At 39.1% G+C, this 27855-nt stretch overlaps 2 protein-coding genes across 4 annotated transcripts in view; one reads left to right on the plus strand and one right to left on the minus strand.

Annotated features, from left to right (window-relative positions):
* Positions 1-2505: 2505 nt before the first annotated feature.
* Positions 2506-23612, minus strand: DDIAS (DNA damage induced apoptosis suppressor). 3 transcript variants are annotated; one of them, XM_034666251.1, is made up of 6 exons: positions 23475-23545; positions 23319-23363; positions 14138-14266; positions 7721-7882; positions 6698-6815; positions 2506-5588 (listed from the first exon to the last, which is right to left on the minus strand). In XM_034666251.1, exons 3-6 carry the CDS (start codon positions 14248-14250, stop codon positions 3093-3095), a joined length of 2889 nt encoding a protein of 962 aa, XP_034522142.1. In that variant the 5' UTR covers positions 14251-14266; positions 23319-23363; positions 23475-23545; the 3' UTR covers positions 2506-3092. The 3 variants fall into 3 exon arrangements, with proteins under 3 accessions (XP_034522142.1, XP_034522141.1, XP_034522143.1); XM_034666250.1 differs by lacking the exon at positions 23319-23363 and having other exon boundaries at positions 23475-23612; XM_034666252.1 differs by lacking the exons at positions 7721-7882; positions 23319-23363 and having other exon boundaries at positions 23475-23612.
* A 1265-nt stretch (positions 23613-24877) lies between these two features.
* The window catches only part of PRCP (prolylcarboxypeptidase), a 71386-nt gene continuing 68408 nt past the window's right edge, over positions 24878-27855 (plus strand). The window contains exon 1 of the mRNA XM_019806115.2: positions 24878-24933. The gene's annotated coding sequence lies outside the window, so the exon portion shown is untranslated. The remainder of the gene's footprint in view (positions 24934-27855) is intronic.

The following is a 27855-nucleotide window of genomic DNA, read 5'->3' on the forward strand; positions in this document are numbered from 1 at the left end:
CCTTATCCCTTTGCAGGTTCTGCACCTTGTCAGGCCAGGCCCTTCTCATCTGAGGCTTTTTAAGGCTGTTGCTCCACAATGGCAATTATCCCTTCTAATCAGTGTCTTCTCTTCTTTCAATTGATAATGACACTGCTCTCCAGGTTTGGACTTACACCATGCTGATGAAGGAATGGGTATTCCTTGCACAAGGAACCAATTCTTGCTCCACCCTTGTGCCTCTTGCCTATTATTCCTGGGTGTGACCAAGAGATCACAGTCTAGGAATGCAGTAATTACAGCCTAAAAAGTTCAAGAGAAGACATGGTTGGAATACGTGTTCTATGTTTATGCTATATTAGTCCAAATGGTAAATATGACCAGAAAATGAATACTGCATATTCTGGGTGAGATGCACATTTTTGGTAATCATCAATGAGGCATGGTAACGACCTTTGATAGAGTCACTAAAAGCCAGTATTCAGTGACACAATGGATGCAACATTATTAAGTAATGACATAATCAGCATTAAATAGATGGTATTAGGGAACTGTAGAGGCAAGTTCCATACAGTTCAATACAAACACATTCTTAAGAGTCATAGCACTGTGAATAACTGCATTACTATTCTTTTATTGCAGTGGGAGATATGAAATTAGCCAGGAATGGCACTTGACAATAAAGATGATGAAAAGATGGAGCCTATATACTATGAAGAATCTTCACATGCACTAACTGAGCAATAAACATGTACTCTTTCTCTATCCAGTATTCTAAATCTTGATAAAACACTCTATCTTACGTGGGCTCATGAATTTTGTAATTCATTTTAAAACCAAATTGTTATATAGACAAATGCCTTGCAAAAAAATATCTGCCCTGTAGGCAGCACTGATCAAAGAGGAGCAGAAACTAGGCAAAACCAGAAACTAGGAGAATAACTTGGAAAACGAAGAAGTGCAAAGAGATCAAGTAACATAAGAAATGACAAATCCATTGGATTTCAGGGTTAGAAAACCACTATTATAGACACTGGAGGTGGGAAAGACAGATTGCAGCAGGTTGAACAGTGAATGCTGTGTAAGTTGACAGTGACTATTTTTTAAAGGAGACTGGCTGTGAACAAGAGTAACTAGCAGGGATGTAGCAAAGAGTATTATACAGAGAATCAAAAAGAATGAGTGCAATTGAATAAAAAAAAGTACTTTTACAATAGCGAGATCTGGTAGGCAACAAATGAACCGAGCAATCTAATGTAGTGTCACTAACATACAGTGACCCTGTCTCCTAATATGATTTGATATGAAATACACAACATAACTCAGGAAATATCTCTGCCAAAACCCAGCAACTAATCAAGTCTTCAGGCTTTTCTTATAGGAAATACTGGGGGACAGAGTCAAGATACTGATACTATAAAGAAGAAAACATACAAATCTAAGAAGTGGGACATTCTATAAAATAATGGTCTGATTTCTTAAAAAGAGTCAATGTGGTGAAAAATAAAAGGTAAAGTTCTAGGGGAAAAAAAACAACAACCAAGAAACACAATGAAACACCATGGATGAAACTTACAGAAATCCTGGTTAAACATCATCAACAATTATTAGATGATCTAGGGCAAGTAGAAAAACTTGAATATGGACTGAATATTAGATGATATTGGACAATTATTGTTATTTTTCTTCGGTATGTTAATGATATTGCAGTTACGTAGAAGAAAAAGTCCTCACTTTAAAGAAACTCAGGGTAAAGTATTTGGGAGTGAAATGTTATATCTGTAGCTTACCTTCAAACAGTTCATCAAAAACAACTATAAATCTATACAGATACAGTAAAAGCAAATACACACATACACAAAAGGCAAAGTGTTAAAAATGATTCAATCTAAGTGGTATGTGTAGATGTTATATCATTTTACTATTCTTCCAAATTTTCTATATTTGTAAATTTTCAAAATAAAAAGTTGGAGAGGGGGGAAGAGCCAAAAGTCAGTAGTAAGAAAGCAAAGATAGGTGTAATAATCAACAGCCCAAAAGAGATTAGCACTAAATAGAAGGTGTGCATCACTTTCTGAGAAGAAAGAAGCTGTGGATGAGTACAGACAAGTGGGTAGCTGAGGAAATACCAAGTGATCTCAATCTTCTCCATGATGCATATAGAAAGGAGAGTAGTGTAGGTTGGAGGTATGAAGAGTGAAGATTTGGAATAGCTGCGGTGGTAAACGGCAAGACATAAAAGATTTCATATTTTACATATGTAAAAGATTCCACAGGGTGCAGCTTAGATGCTGTTAAGGAGTCTATAAACTACCCATTTTTGCTCCTCTAAGCTGTTCAAGCTTATCTCCTTTCATAGAACTTAAGAGATGCTTGCTAGTTGTTTACACTAGGCCATGAGTTTCTTGACAGAATGGCTTGATTTTCATTTTTGAGTTCTTAGCACCTAGCCCAGTGCCTGGTATGCAGTAACCATTCAATAAATACTAAATAAAATAACCGACAGTTTCACATTTAACTCTAAACAGTTTTTATTTACCTTTCTTATCCCCAGCCCATAGATATTGCTGGGTTGATTCTCTACCATGCTCCCATAGCAACATAAATGTTTTAGTACCCATTAAAAAACTCTATCATTGCATTTACTGCATTGTACTGAAATTGTCTATTATATGTCTGTCTTACCCAGCAGACTAAAATCTTTTGATCACTGATCTCGTAGCTTTGTATCACAAATTCAGCACAGCAATTGGCCCTAATACATAGCAGGCATTTCTGAGCTGGGCATAACAATTTAGACTTTAAGTTTTGCTTTGCAAAAGCTTTATTTCTGAATGTACATGTGATCTTAACAAATACTTCTAACAAGCAAAATTAACAATATTACTCAAGGACAATCAACAATAAGATAAAGTGCCAAAGTATTTGAACGAGTGGACAAAACACTGGGGAAAAAACAACGGCTTTACATTTTAAAAAGCAAACAATGCCTATTTTCTATCTGCTTCTGTTCAAGTTTTCAAAAATCAAGATTGCTTTCCATACCACAGGAGGCGAAGATTTCCCAACGGACCTACATTTAAAAGCTTAGCAATTGGGTTCAGGTTGACTTTTTATGAAAATAATTCAGGAGACCAACCACTTTTAGACTCAGGCATGGAAGGTGGGCAATTTTCTGAAAATGGAAAGCAACACTGGACTTCTGAACAAGAACCAAGTCCCAAAACTGACTCTTTGGAAAGCCAGCCTGAACTTCTTCGTTTGACACATTTCAGTTTCTTTCTTGGTAACTCTTTTTGATCAGGAGAATCACAGGCAGCAGAGCATTTCCTTAGACCCCTGGCTTGGAATCCAAGCATTTCTGAAGGAAATACTTTTTTTGTAGTAGGAGGGACCCATTCATTATCAGTTTCAGAGCACTCAGCAATAGGACTATTGTTGAAAACCTCTGGTTGTGGAATACCAGGTTTAACAGGGCTCCTGAATTTCTGGCTAGGTGTCTTCACACTGTTTGGACAGCTAGGGGTGGCTTGTTGCACATCAGTTTCAGAGGAAAGCCTTCTTTTTTTACAGTTAACATCAAGATCCGAATAAAAGGCAAGTAAGTTTTTGAAAGCTCCTTCCATCCCATGAGTTCTTGTTTGGTGGAATCCTGCAACTGGAGTTGACTGTGAACATGGAACAAAGTCTTGGCTATCTCCCAAATCATATTCTGAATCTGCCTGAAAATGAGGTGGAGAAGAACATGTTCTTGGATACACAGAGGCAGCTATGCTTTGCAAAGAAAACTTTTGTGAAAAGTGGCTGGAATTCTCAGGAAGTGATCTCAGTGAGAAATCTGATTCTGTATGAAGACTTTCTGCCAAAGAGTTTCCCCACTGTAACAAAATATCCTGTGACTTTTTGGTAATTTCTGTTGTAATGTCCATTTCTTTAGCACTATCGTCAAAGAGATCAGCAGAAGCATTGTAGCTACCTTCATGACCAGAATAGTTCTGTGTTAAGTTATTGTTGATATGTCCACAAGGCATTTCTTTCAGTGTATTTGTACGTCTATTTGGACTACTGCAAAGTGCATCTAAAGGATATGTAAGTTTCCTGCAGATTCTAAAACTGTCACCTTGGTTCTTTGGCCACCTATAATGTTTATTTTCTAAGTTGCAAAGGTCAGAAATATTATTATAGCTCCTTGAACACAAAGTTACCAACTTTTCACTCATTTCTGAAAGTGATTTTTCCCCACATCTTTTGAAATATTTGCTATTGAGATAAGAATGGTCACTCTCTGAAGTATTGCTCCTAAATGAAATTTTAGCCCTATGTGGTGGAATTCTGGTAGACTTAAGAGTACCTGTTGTTCCTGAACCTTTTGAAGATGGAAATAGAGCTGACAGATAAGTATTTGGTGGAAAATATTCAGAAATATCACTTCCATTCCTACTTATAGAGACAGCCTCTGCTGCGTTATTTGACTGTGACTCCTGAACACTAGGACTTGGATTTGCTTCACAGTGGGAAAGGAAGTTATCTTTGCTACAGCTTGCTTTGACAGTTGCTTGAGATGATCTTAAAGCTATAGGCGGTGTGTGCATGGCTCCAGTAGTTCTCTGGGAAGTCACAGATAACCTGCTGTGGTCTGCATGTAATCTATTGATGTCATGATCTAGATGACATTTCCTACTACTGGCATCTGTCTGGGTTATAGCAATTTCACTTTCGACAACTGCCAGAAACTCATTCAGGCTTTCAGAGAATGGCAGATCATCCCAAATCTCAGGGTCACAGTCCTGGGAACCACCAGCTATCTCTTCAAGTCTGAGTGATGAAGGTAGACAACATGTAGATCTCTCCTGAAGGCTAGCAGGGTTATCTAACTCATGATACTGGTGACATGTTATCTCACGTGGGGAATACCTATTTTTAATTTCCACTGCATCGTGGAAGGATTTTTTATTATTTGACTCCAGGGGCTCTTGCATTTTCAAAGGGAAAAAATTAGAGTCAGTAACTCTGATTTCATGATTGGTATGGACTGCAATGGGCTGATAAGCTTGTAAGCCAAGTTCTTCACCCAACTTCTGTGCTGTACTCTTTTTATCCATGTATGAAACAAGGCTCCAAGAACCCTGAAAGGCATCATGGCAGCTACTGGAACCCGGGGCCTCCACAAAAGAGATGCACTTTCTGTTCTGGTGAAGAGTACCAATGGCCTTCCTTTGTTCTGAAGCTGAAATATCATCATTTGTTAGGTTTGAAAGAATGGAAGTGAGTTCAAGTGATGCCTGCCAGAATCCTGAAAAATTATCTCTGCTATGGGACTTGAAAAAACAAGAACTGCTGTCAGGGCCACAGATGTTGCTGAGATCACTATTTGTGTGTTCTGAAGCAAGTAAGTGGCTATTTGATGCCTGGGAGCCACTATCAAGTTTCCTGAAATCAGAAAGCTGCAAGAGCTGATGGAAATAGTCAATGACAGAGAGGCCTGAAACACCTGGGTCTGGTAGAACAATCTGGCAAGCTACTAATGCTGTAACTTCTCTCTTGTGGTCAGAGCATTGCTTTAAGAAGTTATTGGAATCTGAACCTTGTCCATGTCGGTTTCCAAAATTCTGTGAAAGAAGTAAATGAATTTAAATGAGAACAAAAATTTCTTCCTTTGACTCAAAGGTGAAACAGGGTTAAAAGAGACACAGTTATAACTCCTACCCCTATAATTTCAATTCCTATAGTGTTACAGGTAGAGTAGCATAAGTAATAGAAATAAACCTTGGAGTAAAGAGATTGGTTCTAACATTTACCAGTGTTGGGGCTTTGGACAAATTATTTAACTTCTCTGAACCTTAGTTCTCTCATGTATAAAATAAGGATAAATATGCAGGACTACTTTATTATCAATAACAAAAGGAAAACTGCAGTGCTAAGCAAACAGCAGTTGCTCAATAGTACCTACTATTATATTTCTCAATAGAATCCAGAAACTTTGAATGTTTAAGGAAAAGTTCACACTCACTAAAAAAAGAACAAAAACCATCTAAGATTTTAATAGCAGCAGCAGCAGCAACAACAAGAACAAAAAGCTCTGTAGCTCCTGATTTCATTGTTACTTTGAGTTTTTCTCAGGGTTCAGCTGTAGAATGTTCTATTCTATTTTGAAACCTTGACTCAAGTGTGGGCAAAATTTCCATTTGTTCCATTTAGCATAGATGAGACAGAAAACGATTATTCCTTCAGAGTCAGTATATTCTTATAACTTCTACAATCACTTCTGTAATTATTTAAGACCTTCCTTCCCACCTGTTCTTAGAGTAACCAATACTCAGATACTTTGCTTTCCATGTTAGTTCTCTCCTCCTTTTACAGATGATAGACTCAAACTGATAAAGAGTTGATAAAAGTTTTACCACAGAATTTAAACAAAATTTGGAGAGTGAAATAAACACCAAATATCAAAACAAAATATCTAATTATTCTGACTTTAAAATAAATTTAGATTTGTAAAGCTCTGAAAGAATTTGAATTGGGCTCTTCTCACTTTTGAAAGAGGAGGCTGTCACACATGGTGTTTTAACAGATCACATTTAGCCTATTTTTACATAGTTTAAAGTGCTTCTACAGACCTTCACATTTTTGACTCCTAAAGACTATTCAGAAAATTCAAATTATTTTATTACAATGGAAATGTTAACAAAATACTAAAAAGAAAGCTAGTCTCAATTACCGTCACTCCAAAAATAAAGCTTTGTCCAACAAAGCAAATTTCAACTGCTTTAGTTAATAGGTTCCGAATTGCATCACTGTCCAGTGTTTCTGAAATTTCATTAGGATCCTGAATGTACCTTGATTGGAAAGAAAATTAAAAATGTGAAGAAAAAAGCTTTGAAATTTTAACTTGCCACAAAAAAAATACAATTAGTTTGAAAATGCAGCATAAACCTTTTGAGTTATATATAGAAAAAAAAAAAAGACTTAAAAAGGTAGGCATTTTGCTCTCTCTAGTTTCCAATAGCTTAGAAAGTAAAAAATGATCAAGTGTGTATAAAGTAGATGCCTCTCTAGTAGTCAGGCCCAGCATTTATTCCAAAAGTGGCAATAGCAATAGCAGTGGGATCTTTAGCCCTCAAAGCAGAGGGAAGTCTTTCCTCCTTTGGTAATCCACTTGGCTCTCAACTACAAGGAAACAGACAAGAGATTTCTTCTGTCAAGTGATTACGGAAGGAGAGAGTAGAAGATGGAAGGGAAGAAAAAGTTTTAATTGCTTGTATCATTCTTACATCTCAGGACACCTTCATAGGTCAAACTATGCAGAGGAAGTTGCAATGCAAGTGAGAGAAATGACAAATTTTCAACCTCTGACATACAAATATTCCCTCAATGCTTCTTCCATCTTAAGGGACTTTGGCTACTTGAAAGCTAACCTTGGTTTGGATAATCCCTTAGTTTGAAACAATTTAACTTTCTTATCCTATATTCCTCTAATCTGGATTAAGAGTATTGTAAACTAATATTTTTAGGACAGCTTAGTTGCCCTGAATAAAAGGAGCTTGGTTTAATATCATCACAATATGTAATCAGGAAATAAATACCTTTCTATTTATTTGATTATCTTTTAAAGCAACCAATGATTTGAGGTCAAGTGATTATCTTTCAACTAAATGCATATTACCTTAGAAACATGTATCTTCAAATTCTCCTGATATACTAAAGGAGTAGCTAGGAAAAAAAATGCTTTAAATATTTTTACCTGTGCAAACCAGTGGCTGTAAGACCAAAAAATGCATCTAAGCAGCTTCCAAATACAGTAATGCCAAATAATTTGTTTGATTCTGCAACTTTTAAGGAAAGTTTGTATCTGTAACTGGCATTTTCAGCTTTACCAGTAGAGCCACATTTTGGACAATGAGACCTGGAAGAGTGGAGAAAAAAAAAACCTATAGAGATGTTTACTAATCTTTTTTTATACTATGGAAAATAAATCTGGAAAAGTAAAGATTAAAAATTACATTTTGTGTACAAATTTACTTATATAACATATTCTTAAATCATTTCAGGTCAGCATCTTTTCATCTTCTCTATTCATAACAACTACTTTTACTGACTTAAATGAAATAGCACCAAATTGATAGAAAACTGAAGAAAGAGAGCCTGGCTGGCTCAGCCGGTAGAGCATGCAACTCTAGATCTCAGGGTAGTGAGTCTGAGCCCCACAATGGGCAAGGAGCCTACTTAAAAAAAGGAAAAAAATAATGAAGAACTGCGCATGAGAGAGGGAGAGAGAGAGAGGGAAAGGAGGAAGAAAGATATTCTTTAGGTAGCTAAATTACAATTAACAAATTGAGGCTTATTATAGTCTGGAATTGGGGGGCAAAGTAAACAACGAAATGAGGACCACACCAACAGAAGACCTGATGTTTAGTGTTTATCTTTTGTTAAGAGAACAGTATCTGTTAAGAGAATAATGAATAATCTTGAAACATTCAATAAATATTTATATACAAAGTACCTAGTTTTCTTTTTCTCACCAATATAAGAATAACCTGTACTTTCTTTAATTCTTTGGGATATGCTGAGAATTTATTAGGTTACTGAAATTAGGTGTGAAACATCTTTTTAAAGGGATTATGATTATGGCCAAAGGCTTTCTTGTCAAAAACTACTGTGGTCAACTGTAACTCTACTGTTCCGTACTAATGGTCTGATCTTGGAATGGTTACGAATTACTTAAACCTTGATTTTCTAATCTGTAAAACAAACAAACAAACAAACGAGGTTAAAGAATTAAATGTGACAAAGTATAAGAAAGAAATAAAGAGGGGCACCTGGGTGGCTCAGTCAACTGAGTGTGGGACTCTTGATTTCAGCTCAAGTTATGATCTCTGGGTGGTGAGATCCACCCCCAGGTCAGGCTCCGGGATCAGCAGGGAGTGAGATTTTCTCTTTCCCTCTCCCTTTGTCCCTCCCTCCCACCACTCTGCACATGCACATGCATGTACACACACTCTCTCTCTCAATAAACTCTTAAAAAAAAAAAGAAAAGGAAAAAAAGTCAGGAAGGATCTAGTGCAGATCTTGCCAAATTAATAAGTGTCAGTCTGCTTCTTCCTTGTAATTATATTAAATACTGTGATGATTACTGTCACTTCTACTTAGTGTTTCTCTCCTTTCTAGTTGTCTGCAATGTCTTATAACTCTGATACCCATTTTTCATGTTCTTAATTTAGAAAACTGACCTCTTAATACATCTTATGATAATGGTTAATTCCAGGACTTTATTCTTCCTTCATGTCCCTAATGATCTGGCTTAAAAATGAGTGGCAAAATGCAATAGAAAATGGTAGAGATAGTTGTATAATTCTGATTACTGCAGAAAGCCACTAGGGGGAGCCTAAAATCCACAGCTCACAAGGTGACTACTTCGAACAAAGAGTTAATCCTTTGTATAAGTTACTGATTCACCATCGCTAAATCTGTGCTAATTATTATTATTTTTTGCCACATTGAAAATGGCTCCATGCCAATCCATTCATCTAACCTTACCCTTATGTATTAAGAAGGCATTCAGGTCTAATGTAAAGCTCTTAGCAAATCTTAGAAAAATACGTATCAGCATTTTGCAGTTTACAAATGTTTTCAAGCAACTCAGGTGATTTGTGTGCGTATTAAAGTTTAAAAAGCTCTAGACTAATTACTCCATACTAACATTTATTTATTTTAATCCAACTTTATTCCTCTTGGATTATACATAGTATGTTAAATATTATAATAATATATACATATTAAAATATATATAATTTAGGGTGTATATGCACTAACAAACCTAGTTTTTGTTAGATTATCACTGGTACTCTCTACTTGCAAGATAGTTCATTATTAGCCTTATAGTTCTTATAGTTCTCATAAGACATCACTGAGGAAAAAACTGCAGAATAGGAATTGAAATCCTTAGATTGGGATCATAAAATTCACCTCAAATGCTCCATTTGTAAACGGGGGTAAATACCTTGATTACTTTGTTAAAATAAAGATTCTGATTCATTAAGTTTGGGACAAGGCCCAAGATTCTACATTTCAAATAAGCTCCCCGATGGTGCTGATACATACAGCTGTTCTCAGACCACATTTCGAGAAGCCAGGGTAGAGAAAACATTCAAATCACAGTCCTCTGATTTAATTTCTAGAGGCACCCCTACTTTCCAAAATGTCATTTGTTACAGAATAGCAGTTTTCAAATTTTTTGTCCTCAGGACCCTTTTTACTCTTAAAAACTACTGAGAATACCAGAGAGCTTTTGTCTATGTGGCTAATACCTACCTATATTTTTAACTGAATATTAGAAATCAAATGAAAATAAGAAATTGAGAAATATAAAAAATATTTATTAATTCACTCATATAACAGATTCATTGCATGGTTAACCAAAAAAACCTTACTTTTATGAAAAATAATTATGTGTTACAAAATAAAAAAAATTAGTGTCAAGAGAGTGGCATTGTTTTATAGTTTGCAAATTTCTTTAAAGTCTGACTTAATAAGTACAGCTGGATCCTCATAATTCCTTCTTTGCTCAATCTGTTGTATACCTAAATTGTTCAGTCAGAGCTCCCTTATCCAGGGCATCTTAAGCTCTGGGAAAGAGAGGAGGCAGTGATGTCATTCTGGATACAAATTCCACTGTTAATTTGAAGGTAATATAGTGATTATGAATGTAGACAGCAGCCAGATTGTTTAGGCTTGAATGTTCCTGCCACTAACTAGCTAGCTGTGTGATTTGGGGCGTGTTACTTAAGTTTTCTAAGCTTTATTTTTCTCCTTTGAAGGCTGGCATCAATAACAGCATCACTCATGGGGCTATTGTATTAAAAGATATAAAGCTCTCAGCATAGTGCTTAGCATATGGTAAACATTCATTAATGTTATCTATTGTTACTACCAGGCTAAAGAGGCAACAATGGCAATATTGTTCAACCTAAATTTTTGTTGCAGATTATCTTGATAAGAAATGACTTGGTAAAAAACAAAAACAAAACAGTTTTAAAAATATTTCACATGTATAGACTACTGATTATGTACCATACAATGTTCTAAGCATTTTGTGTACATTAACTCATTAGATCCTTATAACCCTATGAGGCAGATATCACCTTCCCCATTTTGAAACCCAGATAATTCAAGTGACAGGGTTGGGAATTTGGCTTCAGGGAATTGTGCTTTTTAATCACCATGATATACTGCAGTTAAGTATACTTATAAGCACTTTCATATTGTCATTTATTCACTTACTTAACAAACATTTTCTGTGTATTTTCTATGAACTAGACCTTTGGACTGCATGCTGAGGATTTAATGATGAATAACACAGATTTAATGATGAATAACACAAGCAGGGTGTTTTTGAGTTTACAAATGAATGCTTGAGAGAATGGCTCAATAAAAGAACAGTGATAACTACTAGAAAGATCCCTTAGTCTAGACAGGGGCTGGAACTGCTAATCCCTCTCCATTAAATGTGAACTTGACTAAGAATATTGCTGGCAGACTATTCTTACTTATATACTACCAAGTACTTACTATAACTATATATTCTCTCCTCTAGGCAGAGAGAAAGTATTTTTTATTTTTTTAATTTTATTTATTTATTTTTTTAAAGATTTTATTTATTTATTCGATAGAGATAGAGACAGCCAGCGAGAGAGGGAGCACAAGCAGGGGGAGCGGGAGAGGAAGAAGCAGGCTCATAGAGGAAGAGCCTGATGTGGGGCTCGATCCCGTAATGCCGAGATGACGCCCTGAGCCGAAGGCAGACGCTTAACCGCTGTGCCACCCAGGCGCCCCAGAAAGTATTTTTTAGTAAAGATTTATTTATTTATTTATTTGCGAGAGAGAGCGCCTGCGTGCCTGCAAGTGGGGGGAGGGGCAGAGGAGGAGAGAGAAACTCATACTCCCTCCATGACCTGAGCTGAAACCAATAGTTGGACATTTAACCTACTGAGCCACCAAGGTGCCCCAAGTATTCTTATTTATTTATTTGAGAGAGAGAGAGAGAGAGAGAGAAAGACAGAGAGAGAATGCACATGAGCACAAGTGGGGGGAGGGGCAGAGGGACAAGCAAAAATCCCCGTTGAGCACGAAGCCTGTAGGAGGCCTCCATCTCAGGACCCTGAGATCATGACCTGAACCAAAGTCAGATGCTTAACTGACTGAGCCACCCAGGCACCCCAGAGAGAAAGTATTCTTAAGGAACTCCAACCCTAACCCTGACTTGTTCTTTACAAAACCAAGAACCTTAGACTTTCAGGTATAGTTGGCCTAACCCTTAGCACCACAATAAAGTATTATGAGTCAAGCTGCTGAAAGATACAGAGATTTCTCTAACAGTCCCTGTTCTGAAGGAATTTATTTATTTAGCAAAATAATCTAGGTATCATGTGAAAATAAACAAATAATAAACAAACAAAAACACCCTACACCATTCGGGGGATATCCCACAAGTGGACTAAGTAGGTACTTAACAGAGACTTGGAGGTAACCTGAAACCTCCCTTTGGCACTAGAGGATTACCACACAATTGTATTATGGATTTAAAGAACAAGCCCAAGAGAATCTGTCCTGGTATATGGTGGTTTTGTTTTTTTAAAGGAATTTATAATTTTTATGTAATCTAGTTCTACAACTGATTAAACAAAAGTACAATTCTGTCTGGAGGTGTTTTCACCATCAGCACATTGGGCAGACTCTTCTCTGGAACGAATTTTCTGATGTCTAAGGAGCTCTGAACTCCACCTGTAGGCTTTCCACATTCTTTACATCTCTCCACTGAACTCTCGGACGCTGACTTAGATATGAACTCTGACTGAAGGTCTTCCCAGTGCCATCACACTCATAGGGCTTCCTCTTCTCAATGAATCTTCTGATGCTGAACAAGATGAGCACTCCATTTGAAGGACTTCCTATACTCATTCATGACATTTGTAGGGTTTTCCTCCTGTATGAATCCTCTGATACTGAATGAGGTTTGAGCTCTGGTTGAAGGTTTTCCCACAGTTGCTACACTTAAAGGGTTTTCTCCCAGAATGAATTCTCTGATGGATTATAAGGCATGAGTTATAAATGAAGACTTTGCTACATTCACTACACTTATGGTCTTCCTTCCCTGTGGGAGTTTTCTTATGGGTGACAATCACCTGAAATGTTTCCCCTGGGCAGGGGACTGTCTCAGTCTCTCCACTTCGGGATTTCTCTGTTGCTGCTCTAAAGTGCTGTGAACTTCAGAAGTAGCTTCAAATGTAGAGGTTCAAGCTGGTGGCGAGTTTTTCTGAGAACACCTGTGATTCTATTTCAGTAATGAGTGGTTTTGACAGTGATCCTTTGTCCCTGGACTCTGGGTCATCTTCATTCTCTGGGAAAGGGTGGGTCTCCTGAGATGCACACTGGAGCTGGGCCTCCGTGCTTGGTGCCTCCTCCTCCTGTGGTTCTTCCTGTGCAGATCCATGTGCAGGGCCTGGGACCCGAAGGTGATCAGGCACCAGTAGGTCTGTGTGGACCCAAAACTTCCAAGGAGACTTAAGAGACTTTCTTCAGAGTCAGCACAAGATGAAGGAAGAGTAGCTAGAGTCTTGTTCAGGACTTGAGGGCAGAAAAGACAGAGACAGAAACATACACTAACTGTTCTACCTCCCTCAGAGAGATCTGAATTTGGCAACTCTCCCTACTGCTGTCCCTCTGTCCAGCCTGAAGGCCAATGCTCTGGCTCCCACAACAAATCATGTGTCCCCTTCCCACCTGTAGTCCCAGTTCATCAAGTCCTTTCCCTAAACACTCCAGCAAAGTTAGTCTCCTTTCCGTTCTTGGGATGACATCTGGTATGGTGAATTTACTCCTTTTTTTAAAAAAGATTTATTTATTTATTTGACAGAGACAGCCAGCGAGAGAGGGAACACAAGCAGGGGGAGTGGAAGAGGAAGAAGCAGGCTCCTAGCGGAGGAGCCTGATGTGGGGCTCGCGCCCGGAACGCCAGGATCACGCCCTGAGCCGAAGGCAGACGCTTAACGACTGTGCCACCCAGGCGCCCCGGTGAATTTAATCCTTATCTGCCCCTGAGCTGTAGGAAATCTACAGTGTACACATGTATTTCCTCTCTCATGCTTACAGACTTTACTTTTACCTTTTGGAGACCAGGATTATCCGAGACAAGCACTTCTGACATGAAGGATATATAAAACTGGAATTCTGGAGAGCAAGAACTGAGGCCAGAAGAAATTTTCTTCCTCTATTCATATGTTCTCACTGTGGCCTGCAAAACAAAATAGCCACGGGATGAATGGCAAATCTTTAATTGTATGTACATAACTCATTTCTTAGGAAAACAACTTAGCCTCCACTGTAAAGTGAATAGATGTTTTCTGTGATAAGTGTCAAGATACTGGAAAACTCATTTTATTTTTCTGCCTAATTGAAAGTATTAATAGTAACAAAATAAGATTTAAAACAGGTAGCTCAAACATTCTGTTTTTGAATAAATGCTGCATCCCTGTATTTCAGGAATGATACCATTTAGCCCTTTTCACATCTTTAGAAGAGCTCTAAAACTTGTTTCTTCCATTAACAGGAAGGAACTTAAATAAACTTACGTGATTCTTTTAAAGAACCTAAATTGGGTAATGGTTCTTTTAGGCTGGAAAAAAAATCACTTTATTAGATTTCAGTGTACATATTTTTATACAACTTAAAGAAAAAAAAAGACAATTCTGATTCTGCAAACAGAAAACTAAAAATGTTACATGGTCAAAAGAGAGTACAAAGTGCTTTCAGATCCTTGTATAAAACACTAACAGAAGCAGAACAACAGCAATGTTCTCTTCTTTTTAAACTTCTTTTTAAAAAGTCAAATGTTGGTCCATCAAAATTTAAAAAATTGATTAGCTTATGTATAGCATAATATAAATGCTCTGAAATAAAAGTCTCTGTACATGTTTAAGACAGAACTATATCAATACATTTTTCATTTGTAAACACATGGCAAAGGTTTCAATTTCTGAAAATGGGTGAGACTGTTCCTGTGACTGGCAAAATCAAACAAAGTGGAAGTTAGTCTAAAAATCACAATAGAATCTTAGATATAGCTCTTCCTAAGGAAGACATAAATGTAGAAATGTGGTGACTATAGAAGGGAAATCTAAAACGATGCCAATTCTATCAATCAAAACATTTCTGTGAAAATTAAATCTTACCACCTAGGCAGTAAGATGAAAACTTGCAAAGAAGAAACATAAAGGGATTTATATAAATCACTGACCTATGTTATTAAAGGGAACATAGAAAAAATAAAAAAACTAATCCTAATTCTTTGTTGTCATATTTGTTTTGGGACCCTTAGGATACATGACTAGTAAGGTTCTACTGTAAGAAGATACGTATTCCCAAATTTGGTTGTCATCTAGGTCACATGGCAATCTCTAAGGACAGAGTAGAGTAGGTGAATGGAATACAAGGGGAAGACAAGAAGGCCACAAAATACTGCTCTAGTGCTTCTAACCTCGTTTCTTTCCAACACAACAAATGATGGAATGTAGGTGCAAAGGCATCTTCCTCCCTCTATATCTCCTCTAAAATCCAGTTTGGGGAAGGGTACAACATGGCAGTACACCTACCTATGAGCTTTGAAGGGTTGGGCAAAGCTCCCTACCTGAAAAATGTCGTTTCTTACCTGCTTAAAATTTTGCTATTTAGAATGAAGCCTCAGTTCCTTACAATGGCCTATGAGGCTCTTGGTCATCTAGCCCCACCTCCCCACCTCACCTTTTAACACTCTCCTGCTTAATCTCTGCACTTCAATGCATGCTAGCCTTCTTTCTGCTCCTCTAACACACTAATTTCTCTTCTCAGGATTTTGTGCTTTTCTCTTTGCCTAGAGTATTCTTCAAATAGTTGGCTCATTCTCATCCTTCTATCTATAACTCTAATATAACCCCTCAGAGAGCCCCATTTTATCTTAAGTAGACACACCTTTCCTCTTAGTTTTTATGACATCACCCATTTTATTCCTTCATAGTACTAATCCTGCTTGTGATATATCCAACCATGAAAATGCATATATCATCTTATTTTTGTTTGTTCTACCCCTACTAGTCTGAAAGTTCCTTGAAGAAAGGCATGTGGTCTATCTTGTGTTCTACTATATACCCCAGTGCATAGCACAAAGTATGTTCTTAATCAATATTCACTGAATAAAAAACTATAAGCAGAATTTTGCAATTTAAGAAAAAATTTTATCAGAGTAGGTATATGCAACATAATAGGATTTCCTTCCTTTTTAATTTAAAGACCACTTTAAAAAGTCTTCCACTATTAACAAAGAGATCTGACCATTTGTTTTGTCTAGTCATCTCCATTTGATTTTATTCTCCTTAATGCCTTTTTTCTTGGTTCTCTCTCATTCTTCACGTGTTAGTAATTTATGCTTAAGAGAACACAAAAAATAATCTGAGTTGCATCCCTTGTTCTCTTCCCTACTACAATATGTTTTACATTTCTCTGCCTTTGCTTCTTTTCCTTCTTCCTCTGTCTAAAATGTTACTTTACTTTCCTGGCTAATCCTTATTCTTCTTTAAGAAGTCTTCTTAGGGGCCTTCTTCTCCAGGAAGCTTTCCCTGGTAAAGGACCCTACTTTTTAACTTGCCACTTATCACATCATAATAAACTTAGCTGTTTAATGTTTTCTCCTGGAACAGGGTAAGATCTTAGAAGGACCACCTCATTATATCCCCAAGGCCAAGCTCAAAAACTTGATCTGAACTTCAGCTGTTAACTTCCATCCTGATCTTCAGCTTTCTTCTTCCCAAGCTGGTTTTACCATATACCATTAAATATATAACACAATTTTACCAAATCACAAAATAATCTTATATTTGTATATACATCACAGGGCACAGAGTAGTTTCATATATAGTACCTTATTTAAAACTTAATCATTTGCATTATATCCTCATTTCCATTTCCCCCCCTTAATTGAGGTCATATAATGAGCAGAGACTATCTTCTTTAGGGCTCTAAAATAAAATTTTATTTTGTACCACAACTATATGGGCATTTATCAAATCATACTCTTTACAGAACTTTTGCAAAATTCAAACTTTACGAAATGGATTAAACCTTAAAGATAACTAGAATACTGTGCTAAATGTTGTAGGGGAAACAATGAAAAATAAGATGCTTACTGTCCAGTTGGGCAGACAGCTCACCAACAAATGAAAAACACAAGCGGAAATATTTGGGATTCATTTCTAAATTAATTGTGCAAGCACTAATTGCTATATTTTTAAAGTTGGTTAAATTGTCTTTAAGGGTCTATTGCCCTCTAGTGGATCAAGTAAGTATGTCTTAAAAAACTACAGTATTTACAACTTAATGGCCAATTTGAGAACTAAAATGAAAAAGGTCAGTAAACTATTTTTACTATTTGTGTTTCACCTGGTAAGCCCCAGAAAATGGAAAAAGGCATCTTATTAATTTTCTGGTGGACAAAAATCCAGTAAGATCCTTTCAGGCCGTCACTGTTATTCTTTTTGCTGTTTTCATAGTATTTTGTTTATGACACTTGTCATTTAGTTTCTCTCTCTACTGCTTGACTTGTAGCATGGCGAATTCATGTTTGATGGAGAACTGAATGAAGCATCACGAACAAGTAAATACCAAAGTTACGAAAACCTTACAATGGACTTGGGAACAATTTCCTATAGGGTATCTCTTGCAATTTATTTTTCTTCTTGATTTTATTGGGAAGGATGGTGATAAAGCATTTAATTTTTTCAGCTCCATCACAGCCAGTAAATCATATTCCAATTCTATTTATCAGTTACTTATTGTGCAGCTGCTAAATACCAGGTATTGAGGATAAGTGATGGGCAAAATGGACAATAATCACATAAAAAATTTAACTGACAATGTGGCAAATTCTATAAATGTACATAATCCCATAAGAAAATATAATAAGGGGACTATCTAGTCTTAGCTTGGAGGAGGGAGAATAGTTAGGCAAATACACAATCTTTTTTTGAAAACTATTTTCACAGGGTTGTCAGATTGAAGGTGATATTTATTTTCTTTATGTTTAAAGTATTTTGAAAATGTATTACGTTTATACTTTAAAAATCAATAAATATAATAAAAATACAAGGTAGACAACTCAGAAATACAAAGAAAACCTTGGGTCCTCTCAATGTCTCACGCATAAAAATAGAAACAAGAAGATTGAGATAGAGGGGGAGAAATGTGTATGTTCTGATAGGTTGATGGGAACTAATTAGGGCCTCAGGGGGCTTTTGAAGTCCCAGAAGATTTCCCAGGAATGTCCAAGAATGAAGAAGACTCTGACTTAGATTTATTAAAATACTTGGGGTCCAGTATTTAACATAGAATACTTGCTTTCTTTCTAATCAAGCTATATGGGTATCTAAACCATATCCAAAGATGCTTTACTAATTTACCATGAAAAATTAGTCACAAGGAAGGGACACATCTTTTTTTTTTTTTTTTAAGATTTTATTTATTTATTTGAGAGAGAGAGATTGCGAAAGAGCATGAGAGGGAAGAGGGTCAGAGGGAGAAGCAGATGCCCCGCTGAGCTGGGAGCCTGATGCGGGACTCATCCTGGGACTCCAGGATCATGACCTGAACTGAAGGCAGTTGCTCAACCGAGCCACCCAGGCACCCCGAAGGGACACATCTTAAACCCACATTTTCTTTTGGGTATAATGATATGTTAAGCCAAATTATAAAGATAAAGTTGCTTCAAGAAGGGGCGTTAGGTGAATCAAATATTTTAACGGAATCAGTCTAATACAGCTGATGCATCCTTTTCTCTCTAGAGACGGTTTTGTCAATGGGCCCAGATACATAACTCATTCATTACCATCATTTTCATACTTGCCAAGTGGTTCTCAAACTTTAGTGTGCATCAAAATCACCTGGAGGGCCTGATAAAACAGACTTCGGGACCCCAACTCGAGTTTGATTCAGTAAATCTGGGACGAGGGCCTGAGAATTTGCATGGGAATTTGTGCTTATGTTGCCCACACTTGAAAATCACTGGCCTAGCCACTGAGGCTGTGTGATGGTGAACAACACTTGTGATTAATGTGGTTATAGTTAAATCATAAAGCCTGAGAACATCACAGTCTCTTTCAGATAACTGTAAATCTTTGCTCTAGTATCTGGGGACCTTTTAGCTAAACTCCTTCACTACCAATTTCCTAAAAGTCGCCTTAATATGAAAAACCATGCCCCTATATGTATACACACTGATGTAATTTTTTTCTCCTCTGGGCTAGACTAGAAAATCTAGAATGATTCTTATTAAATGTTCGATCATAGAGAAAAACTTAACTGTTCAACATTGCTGAGGACAAGAATTCCTGTCCTCTTCAAGGTGCTTTTAGCTCCACTAAGAATCAAAATGACATGAGACAGTTAACAAGAAAATCAAATATAATAGCATGTGTACCTAACAGGGAATCCACACAGACCTGAAAATTCCAAAGACAGTCAGGCAAATTAAGGTACATATGTCATCCCAAACTAAGTAGAAGTGGGTAGGGGTACAGGACTTCCAAGGGAAGGCATGCAATCCTCAGAAAAAAGTAAAAAAGGGTAAATGTTTGGTAAACAAATGATTGCTGGGCCATTAAGAAACAATGGGAATGAAAGGACTTTGAACCAGCCTTGCTAGGTTTCTCCTTTCTATTTTACTTTACTATATATCACAATGTAGATATGTGTGGTGATAGCTCTCTTCTTGAATGAGGTCTTCTATCTAAATTCTTTTTAGGTTGTTATGGGGGTGTGGGGGGGAAGTAAAGAGCTTTTCCTGAATCTGCTGGGTTTCAATTGCTTTTTAAAATAGTCTTCATCATGAGGGGAGACTATGGACTATGAGAAACAAACTGAGTGCCTCAGAGGGGAGGTGGGTGGGGGAATGGGATAGACCAGTGATGGGTAGTAAGGAGGGCACGTATTGCATGGTGCACTGGGTGTTATACGCAACTAAGGAATCATCGAACTTTACATCGGAAACCGGGGATGTACTGTATGGTGACTAACATAATATAATAAAAAATCATTAAAAAAAATAGTCTGAATGCTATCTTGGGGCAGTCTTTATACTCCCAAAACTGTTCTTGCTGTGCAAGAAAATCTGTCAGCTTCTTGCTCTCAGATTTCCTGTTTCATATTATACAGGCCAAGAGGCCTCAACTATTTTAAGTTGTTCACTTAAAACTACCTAATGGTCACTCTCAAGGGTGCATACTTTTTCTAATTTTTCTAAAAGTACTTATAACAAGTCCTTGAGAAATGACTTACTGACATTAACAGAAAATTCTAGAAAGGGATGAGAAGGCAGGAGACAGAAAATTAAACAAAAAAAAAAAAACCCTCTTTTATCTGGAGAAATATTGGTGAAAAATACTTTTAAAACACTATCCAAGAAGGGGCAGCTGGCTGGCTCAGTCTGTAGAGCACGTGACCTTCATCTCAGGGTCACGAGTTCAAACCCCATGTTGGGTGTGGAGCCTATTTAAAATAAAATAAACCCTAACAATAACCACAGAAACCCCAAGAATCACCAAAGAAACTCTTAGTACAACACAGTTTGTCCGTTGAATTTGTGGTAGATGGCATAGTATTTTAGGGATGGGGAGGATAGAGTTAAAGATAGAAAACACAGGCTCTTGTGTTCAGGGCATTTATAAACTGTTGGCTAAGACAATGTGTAACTACTAGGAAGTGACACAAAGGTACATAAAATATCTGCAAGCTCCAGACTTCCACATGGAGGGGACAGTTATGGACAGCCAACTATTTTGATGTCTCATAGACATCTCAAGTTGTAATAGGTAAAAAACTTGAATTCTTAGTTTCCTCTTAAACTTCTTTGTAGAGACTGCTTTTAGAACAACAGGCTTGAGCAGCTGAATGAAGAGCAAGGCAAAAGGGCCCACAGTGACCACCCGGCTGAATACAGACACGCCCATTAGGCCACCTACCTCAAAATATCCATAGGCCCTAACAGACCAACGGGCTACTTACAACCAGGAACAGTTACCAAAAAGGGAAAATTCCATACGTTGCTACACCTCCTCATCTTCCCCCTTTATTCATTTTTTAAAAGATTTTATTTATTTATCTGTCAGAGAAAGAGAGCACAAACAAGGGGAACAGCAGAAGCAGAGGGAGAAGCAGGCTCCCTGCTGAGCAAGGAGACCAACATGGAACTTGATCCCAGGACGCTAGGATCATGACCTGAGCTGAAAGCAGACACTTAACCCACTGAGCCACCCAGGTGTCCCGCCTTCCCCCCTTTAAATACAGCCCCACTCACTCTCTTGGCAGATGGTCTCTCCTTTGCTGTTCTGCCTGCCACTCCCTTGTGGTGTATTCAATAAACTTTTATCTCCTTCGTGCCACTTTGGGTGAATCCTTTCACTGCCTGTGCCACTGGTTTCTACCTGATCATTGCCCCACATCTGGGGGCCCCTGGTCCAATCAGACAAATACCACTTTCTTTTCTTACAGTTTTCTCCATCTCGGCAAATGGTACTACTCTTCAACCAGTTAAGTCAGGTCAGATACCTAGGAATTATCTTTCATTCCTTTTCCCCTCAAGTCCCACATTATTCCCATCTGTATGTCCTTGGATCTATTTCTGTATCTTAAAACCACCATCCATTTCCACCCATATATTTTGCCACCATCTTAATCACCTGTTGCTTCTGCGGCTGCTTTAACCTCTTTACTGTGTGATCTTGTCCCAGCTTATCTCTCAAGGCCCATCTCACGACCTGTCCTTTCTGAATATGTTCCAAGCAGCACTAGTCTTCCCTTAAGTTCTTGAACACTCAGATGCCAAGCTCTTTCCTGCCTTAGGGCCTTTGTACAACCTATCCATTCTGGAATGTTCTTCCTTTTCTCTATTGCATGGCTGGATCAGTCTCATCTTTTAGGCCTTACGCTGTCAACTCCTCTGTTAGAAAGAAAACCACAGGCCCCAAATGGAGTCATTTAGGCAGAGTCCCCAAACCGGCGCTTAATACCTAATCTAATTGCAGTCTTCAACCTCCCTCAGAAAAAATTGTCTTAAATGTTCAGTAAGAGATTTTCTGGATCAAGGCCACCAAGAGCTCTCTCCATCTTATCAAAGGTAATCAGCATAAGACTCGCCACTCTTTCCCCAGAGGGAAAGTGACCTTGCTTGGAACAACCCTTTCTTTTGCTAATAACTTTCTCACCCCACCCTCTTTCCTATAAAAACCTTCTATTTTGTACAACTCTTCGGAGCTTCCTTCTACTTCCTAGGTAGCATGCTACCGGGATCATTTAATAAAGCTAATTAGATCTTTAAATTTACTTGGCTGAATTTTGTGTTTTAAGACCTCAGAGAGGCCATCCCAGACCAACCTAACCTGTTATCCTTAACTCCATCCGTCAAAAAGCAAGGCAAAGGTTTAAGTTCTATTTGGTGAGGAATCTAACTTGTTCACCATTGTAATCCCAGTACCTGGTAATTCTTGGCAAAGGGAGGCACTTAAAACTATTTGCAGAATGACTACTGGGTACTTTGTGACCCAGTCTTGCAAGTCAGGAAAGGCTTTCTGACTTAAAAGTCTTAATAAAGTGAATGTTACGGAAGCAGTAAGAATTGGCCAAAGTGGGGATGGGGTTAGAAGAGGTATGGAGATGAGGTGGGTTAGTGCACTTGAGGAACTCAACATTTCATAGGGCTGGAGCCTAGGGCTAGAGTGGTGAAAAACAAAGCTGGAGAGGTAGGAAAAGCCTAGACAAGAAGGGCCCTGTTAAAATATGTGAAGGAGTTTAGATTTAAACCTGAGGGCAAACAGGAGGCAAGGAAAGGTTTTAAATGGGGCGTGCCCTGATCAGATCTGCGACTTATCATGTAGCCTGGCCACCTACCTATGTAGCAGTCTTGGTGTTAAAAGTGGCGAGAATTGTGTGTGGATTCGAGATATTCAAGAGGCTGGTAATGACTAGCTGAATATGAGATAAGGAAGGAATCAAGAAAGCTTTTAAGTTTTCGGTTTGAGCACACTGATAAGCACTTTTCTCTCTAGGCCATCAAAGCAGTTTGGAAAAGACCCCTTTTCAGCGCGCCGTACCCGGCATAGCCTGTTAAATCCCTATCTCTGAGCACCTCAAAAGCTGTAGTAGTACTTTTCCTCTTTGTATTACCGGTTCCACACGCTCACCCACATCTAGCTCGATAGCTTAGTAAATGCTGAGTAAACGCTCGCTGAACTCTATCAACAGCACCGCCTAAAATTTAAATGACTGACCTTTTTCCTCTTTACTCAGGATCCTCTTACAGAAAAGCCTAACTCCTGAAAAAAACAACACAGAATGCTCTAGTTCTCATTTGTAACGATACTGAGGACCTCGTTAGGAGTCTCGCCCTTTGCGCGCCGCGAGAATCTCTTCCCACAGCTCCTCACCTGAGGCAGAAGACCGAGGCCTGCCCGGGAAGCGCTCGGTGGTGCAGACTCTTGGGACTTAGCGACGAGCCAGGCGCCTTCCAATCGAATCTCCCGCGTCCTTTTCCGCCGGAAGTGACGCTTTGGCAGTGGTTCCTCACAGCCAATCAGAAGAAGGCGCCGCCGAGGGTGGAGATTGAACACTGCATTCTGTGAGTTTTCGGGAACTACCATTTTCGTCAAGCTGTGGGTAGAGACAGGGTTTGGCGAATGTTCTCTGACCGGTGGAGTAGTGGCACAGTCTATAAAGTTGGTTTTGGGGGCAGCGTAGGGATCCCAGGAAGGGGTGGTAGCGCCCCTCCAATCGGGGTTCAGCAGGGTGACTGGAAGGAGGAGTGGAAGCTGGGCAAAGGGGGTTGGTAGCGCGGTGAAGACGGAAGGGGGTGTGGAAGCTGGGCCTGAAGCGGGCTACCCCGAGCTGGGAGAAGAAAGGGGGCGTATCCTGGAAGAAGGGACCAGGACCTAGCGGGATTCGGGGGCTATCTGCCCCCCGGCTACTCCAGTTAAGGGATGGGTTATGTGGGCAACACGGAGATTTGGGGTGACCCATGGACAGAGTACCACAGGAGGTGGTTGGCTGACTTAATGGAAGGGGGGTGCAAGCAGCCAGACCGAGCGGTCTGCGGAGCCGTGCACCCCTGCCTCCTAAGTGACCCAGTGCAAGTCCGTATACCTCTCTCGGGGCCTCAGTTTCCTCATCTGTAAATGGGAGTAGCAATCATACACGACACACAGATTGCTGTGATGTTTAAGTTAGATGAGTTGATGTGTGTGCCATTATGCCTAGCGATAAAGTGACATGTAGAGAACGCTCAAGAAATTGTCATGGTAGCTATTATTATTATCATCATTATATGGGGTTTGCGGAGGGCAAGGTGTGTGGCAATGGAATTGAGGCAGACAGGGAATGGCAGGAAAGGTGGGCTTGTGGAGCGCTCTAGGAAAGGATGGGATGCCGGCGGTCAGGTAGGAGGGGGTTCTGGGATGGTAAGGGTCGACTTGGACTGTGACCGCAATGAAGCTGGACTCTAAAGAGGGGACTGCACGAGAGGAACATACAAGTTGCAGCGCCCTCGGTGTCGGGGGCGGTGTGGTTTGGGTGACCAGGTTTAGGCGGAGTTGCTGCTGGGCGGAGTGGCTTTGGGTTTCACCGGGGAGGAGCTTATCTGCGGTGGGCGGAGCTGCCCGCTGGGCTCGGCTCTAGCTCCCGGCACCTGCCGGTCGTTCCCACCCGCACTGCAGCCGCCAGCCTCAGCCATGGGGTGTCCCGCCGTCCTACTCCTGCTCTTGGCTTTCCTGACGCCTGGGGTTGCCATCCGTGTACCGCCGGCCATGAAGGCCCTCAGCAGCCTGCGCTGCCAGTCCCCCACCCCGCCATACTGTTGCCAAGAAGTACTCGATTCACTACATCCAACAGAAGGTTGGGGGGTGGGTGGGCGTGGGGGAAGACTGGGGTTTCGAAGTGTCCGGCCTAATAGACCCGAGCCTAGGCACAGTAGCCCACCCGGAATTTCAGACCCCTAATACCTAGGACTTTTCCGATCTTTGGCTCACAGCTTCCAGAGGGTGGCACCAAGTCTCAGTTCTGTTTATAAAGTCTCTCCTCCCGTTACTAATAATTTAATATCAATTCTGGCTCCATGCTCTTTTCTGTAATTGGCTATGACAGTCACTTCAACTTCTGCTCCCAGAGGATGCCCTAATTCAAATTCCCCTGATCTCCCGTCAAATTAAAATTGTTTAATGCCAACTCTGCCTCCTACTCCGTGGTGACAGTCTGATCCTGTGTCCCTAAGCAGCCTCTAAATACTCATTTCCAATATCTTAATAGATAATATTTAGCATTAAACCTAAAACGCCAGCCTGTCATCTCTTGCTTAGCTCAAAGTTGATTTTGTAGTCCTTTGATTAAGAGTTTTTAACCATTTCTAGTCTCCATAAGACTGAACATATGTGTAGCCCATGCTTGTAGAGGAGGTTGTAGAGGAAAGTCAAGATTTGAGGAGGGGGGTTAGCATCTTTAGGGTTCTGAAGCTTGAGTTTAGAAGTTTAAAATAGGCTTGATGCCTTTATGCTTGGCTGAAGCATGAGGCACTCTCTTACAAGCCTGCATAGAAAAGTACATCCTGCGTAAAATGACAGATCTCTTAGGGTTTTTTATTTCTGGGAGCCTGTGTAAAGATAGGCAAAGATCAGGGAAAGGTGTGGATTGGAAAGAATGCCAAGTCTGAGGTTTGGCTTTTAGAGTCGAATAGAACAGCATTCCACTCTGCTAGCTCTGTGACCTTGGGAAAGTTACAGTACTTCTCTGAACCCCGTTTCTTGGGGCGCCTGGGTGGCTCAGTTGGTTAAGCGTCTGCCTTAGGCTCAGGTCATGATGCTGGGGTCCTAGGATTGTGTAGGGCTTCCTGCTCAGCGTGGAGTCAGCTGCTTCTTCTCCTTCTCCTCTTCGGCTTGTGCTCTCTCTAGCTTGCATGTTCTCTTTCTCTCAAGTAAATAAATAAAATCTCTTAAAAAAAAAAATGAACCCAGTTTCTTGATCTGGGGATTTGGTGATGGTTAAATGAAAATAGATAACAAGTCCTCAGCAAACTATTTGGCCCTGAATTTTGAATTTGATAGAGGGATTGCATGAATTTGTAATTTATAAGAAATTATTTTTAACCCAGAAATTTAAGTTACAGTTTATGAGGAAGAGAAAACATTTTATTTCAGCAGCGGTACCAGGAAACAGGGGACTTTTTCTCAGACGACTTATTTAAATTAACTCTAGGCTACAATTTCTTCATTTGTAAATTGAGAGGGTTGAATAAAGAACAGCATATTACACACTCTACTGAGGAAAATTAAGGGCTTTTTGGGGAGCTGTCTCAGAGGGTTGGTGGGTGAAGGCCCAAATGGAGGCCAAGTTAAGGTGCTCCCGTAACCCCTTTCTCCCTGAACTCTTTGAGCCTGAGCTTTATGCTTTGGTCTGTTTCATATATTGGGATTTTGTATATGATTATTTGCAGAGTTTTTTTGGTAAGGTAAAATTGAAGGGGAACTATTGGAATGAGGATCTCTGAAATCTCTTTAAAAGTGATGAAAGGGGGGCACCTGGGTGGCTTAGTCGGCTAAGTGTCCCACTCTTGATTTTGGCTCAGATCTTGATCTTAGGGTGGTAAGATTGAGCTCCACATTGGGCTTCCAGCTGAGCATGGAGCCTGCTTAAGATTCTCTCTCTCTCTCTCCCTCCGTTCCCTCCCCACACTTGTGCACACGTGCTTGTGCTCTCTCTCAAAAAAAAACCCAAAAAACAAAAAAAAGAGATGAAAAAGAGAACTATCAGCAGGAAAAAGGGAAACAAAAGGGGGGAAGAGACCAAATGATCTGTGAGCCCTTAATTTATATTCCTTCATTACACATTCCTTTCTTGACCACCTAGCGATTTAGAAATATAATTTAAGATCAGTTCTTATTCTATTTTTGGTCATCTGCTAAATCTGTTTGACTTTACTCAGCCACCTTTTGCCCTCTGGCTTAGTTTATATTTTAGGACACATATATGTTTATTACCATTATAATAATTTTCCTTACATCAACTCCAATTGAGCTTTATTTCATTTTTTGAGGAAACTTCCACATATGTATTTATTGCATAATAATGATTATAGTAGTTGCCAATTCTGGACCATAGATTTTTAGTTGGGACTGACTATGTCTGTATAAACTCAACTTCAATTTTTTTTTCGTTAGAGGACATGAAATATTTTTGTGCCCTTTGATAATAGATATCATTATTAGAATTGTAAGGCTCAGTTTTTATTCAAGTTTGAATTTTTATCAACCTTTGTAATGATTTTCTTTATCTGTAGTTATATCTGTCCAGTTGACCAGGCCATTCCCAGCTGTCCTAATGTACACATAAGTTCCATGAATGGTCTGGGTATAAAGGTTTAGTCCATGGTCTTTTCCCTCCTCTTCGTTCCTGAACACACATATATACTTTTAGCAACATAGAACATAGACTCAATTGAATTTTACAGTGTCGGAAAGTGTGGAATACTGTCTCTCTTCTCCTCAAGTTAAACTCATACCTGTATCCCAGGTGAAATGTGACCTCTTCTGTGAAGCCTTCTTGACTTTAGGGCAACTTAGTTGGTCTTTTTTCGCTCTGCACACTTACTACTTTGTATGTGCCCCCCATAGCTAGATAGTACTTTCCAGTACCCAGAAGAGCCCATAAAAAATATAAAGTACAAAATAAACATTCGTTGAGGGAGCAAATGAATTACTATCCAAAAAAAGCCTAAATGAAGCGAAGTCTACCATCATTTAATTGACACAAGTTATGTTTTATTTT

Source organism: Ailuropoda melanoleuca, chromosome 8 (assembly GCF_002007445.2).
Source record: "Ailuropoda melanoleuca isolate Jingjing chromosome 8, ASM200744v2, whole genome shotgun sequence".
NCBI lineage: Eukaryota > Metazoa > Chordata > Mammalia > Carnivora > Ursidae > Ailuropoda > Ailuropoda melanoleuca.

Coding starts and splice junctions, on each gene's coding strand:
- DDIAS (XM_034666250.1), bottom strand. CDS start 14,250: ATGAATAGAGGAAGAAAATTTCTTCTGGCCTCAGTTCTTGCTCTCCAG. Junction 7,883..14,137: donor ATAATCCTGGTCTCCAAAAG/GTAAAAGTAAAG, acceptor CCACTCTTCCAG/GTCTCATTGTCCAAAATGTG. Junction 5,589..6,697: donor GCTTTATTTTTGGAGTGACG/GTAATTGAGACT, acceptor CTTCTTTCACAG/AATTTTGGAAACCGACATGG.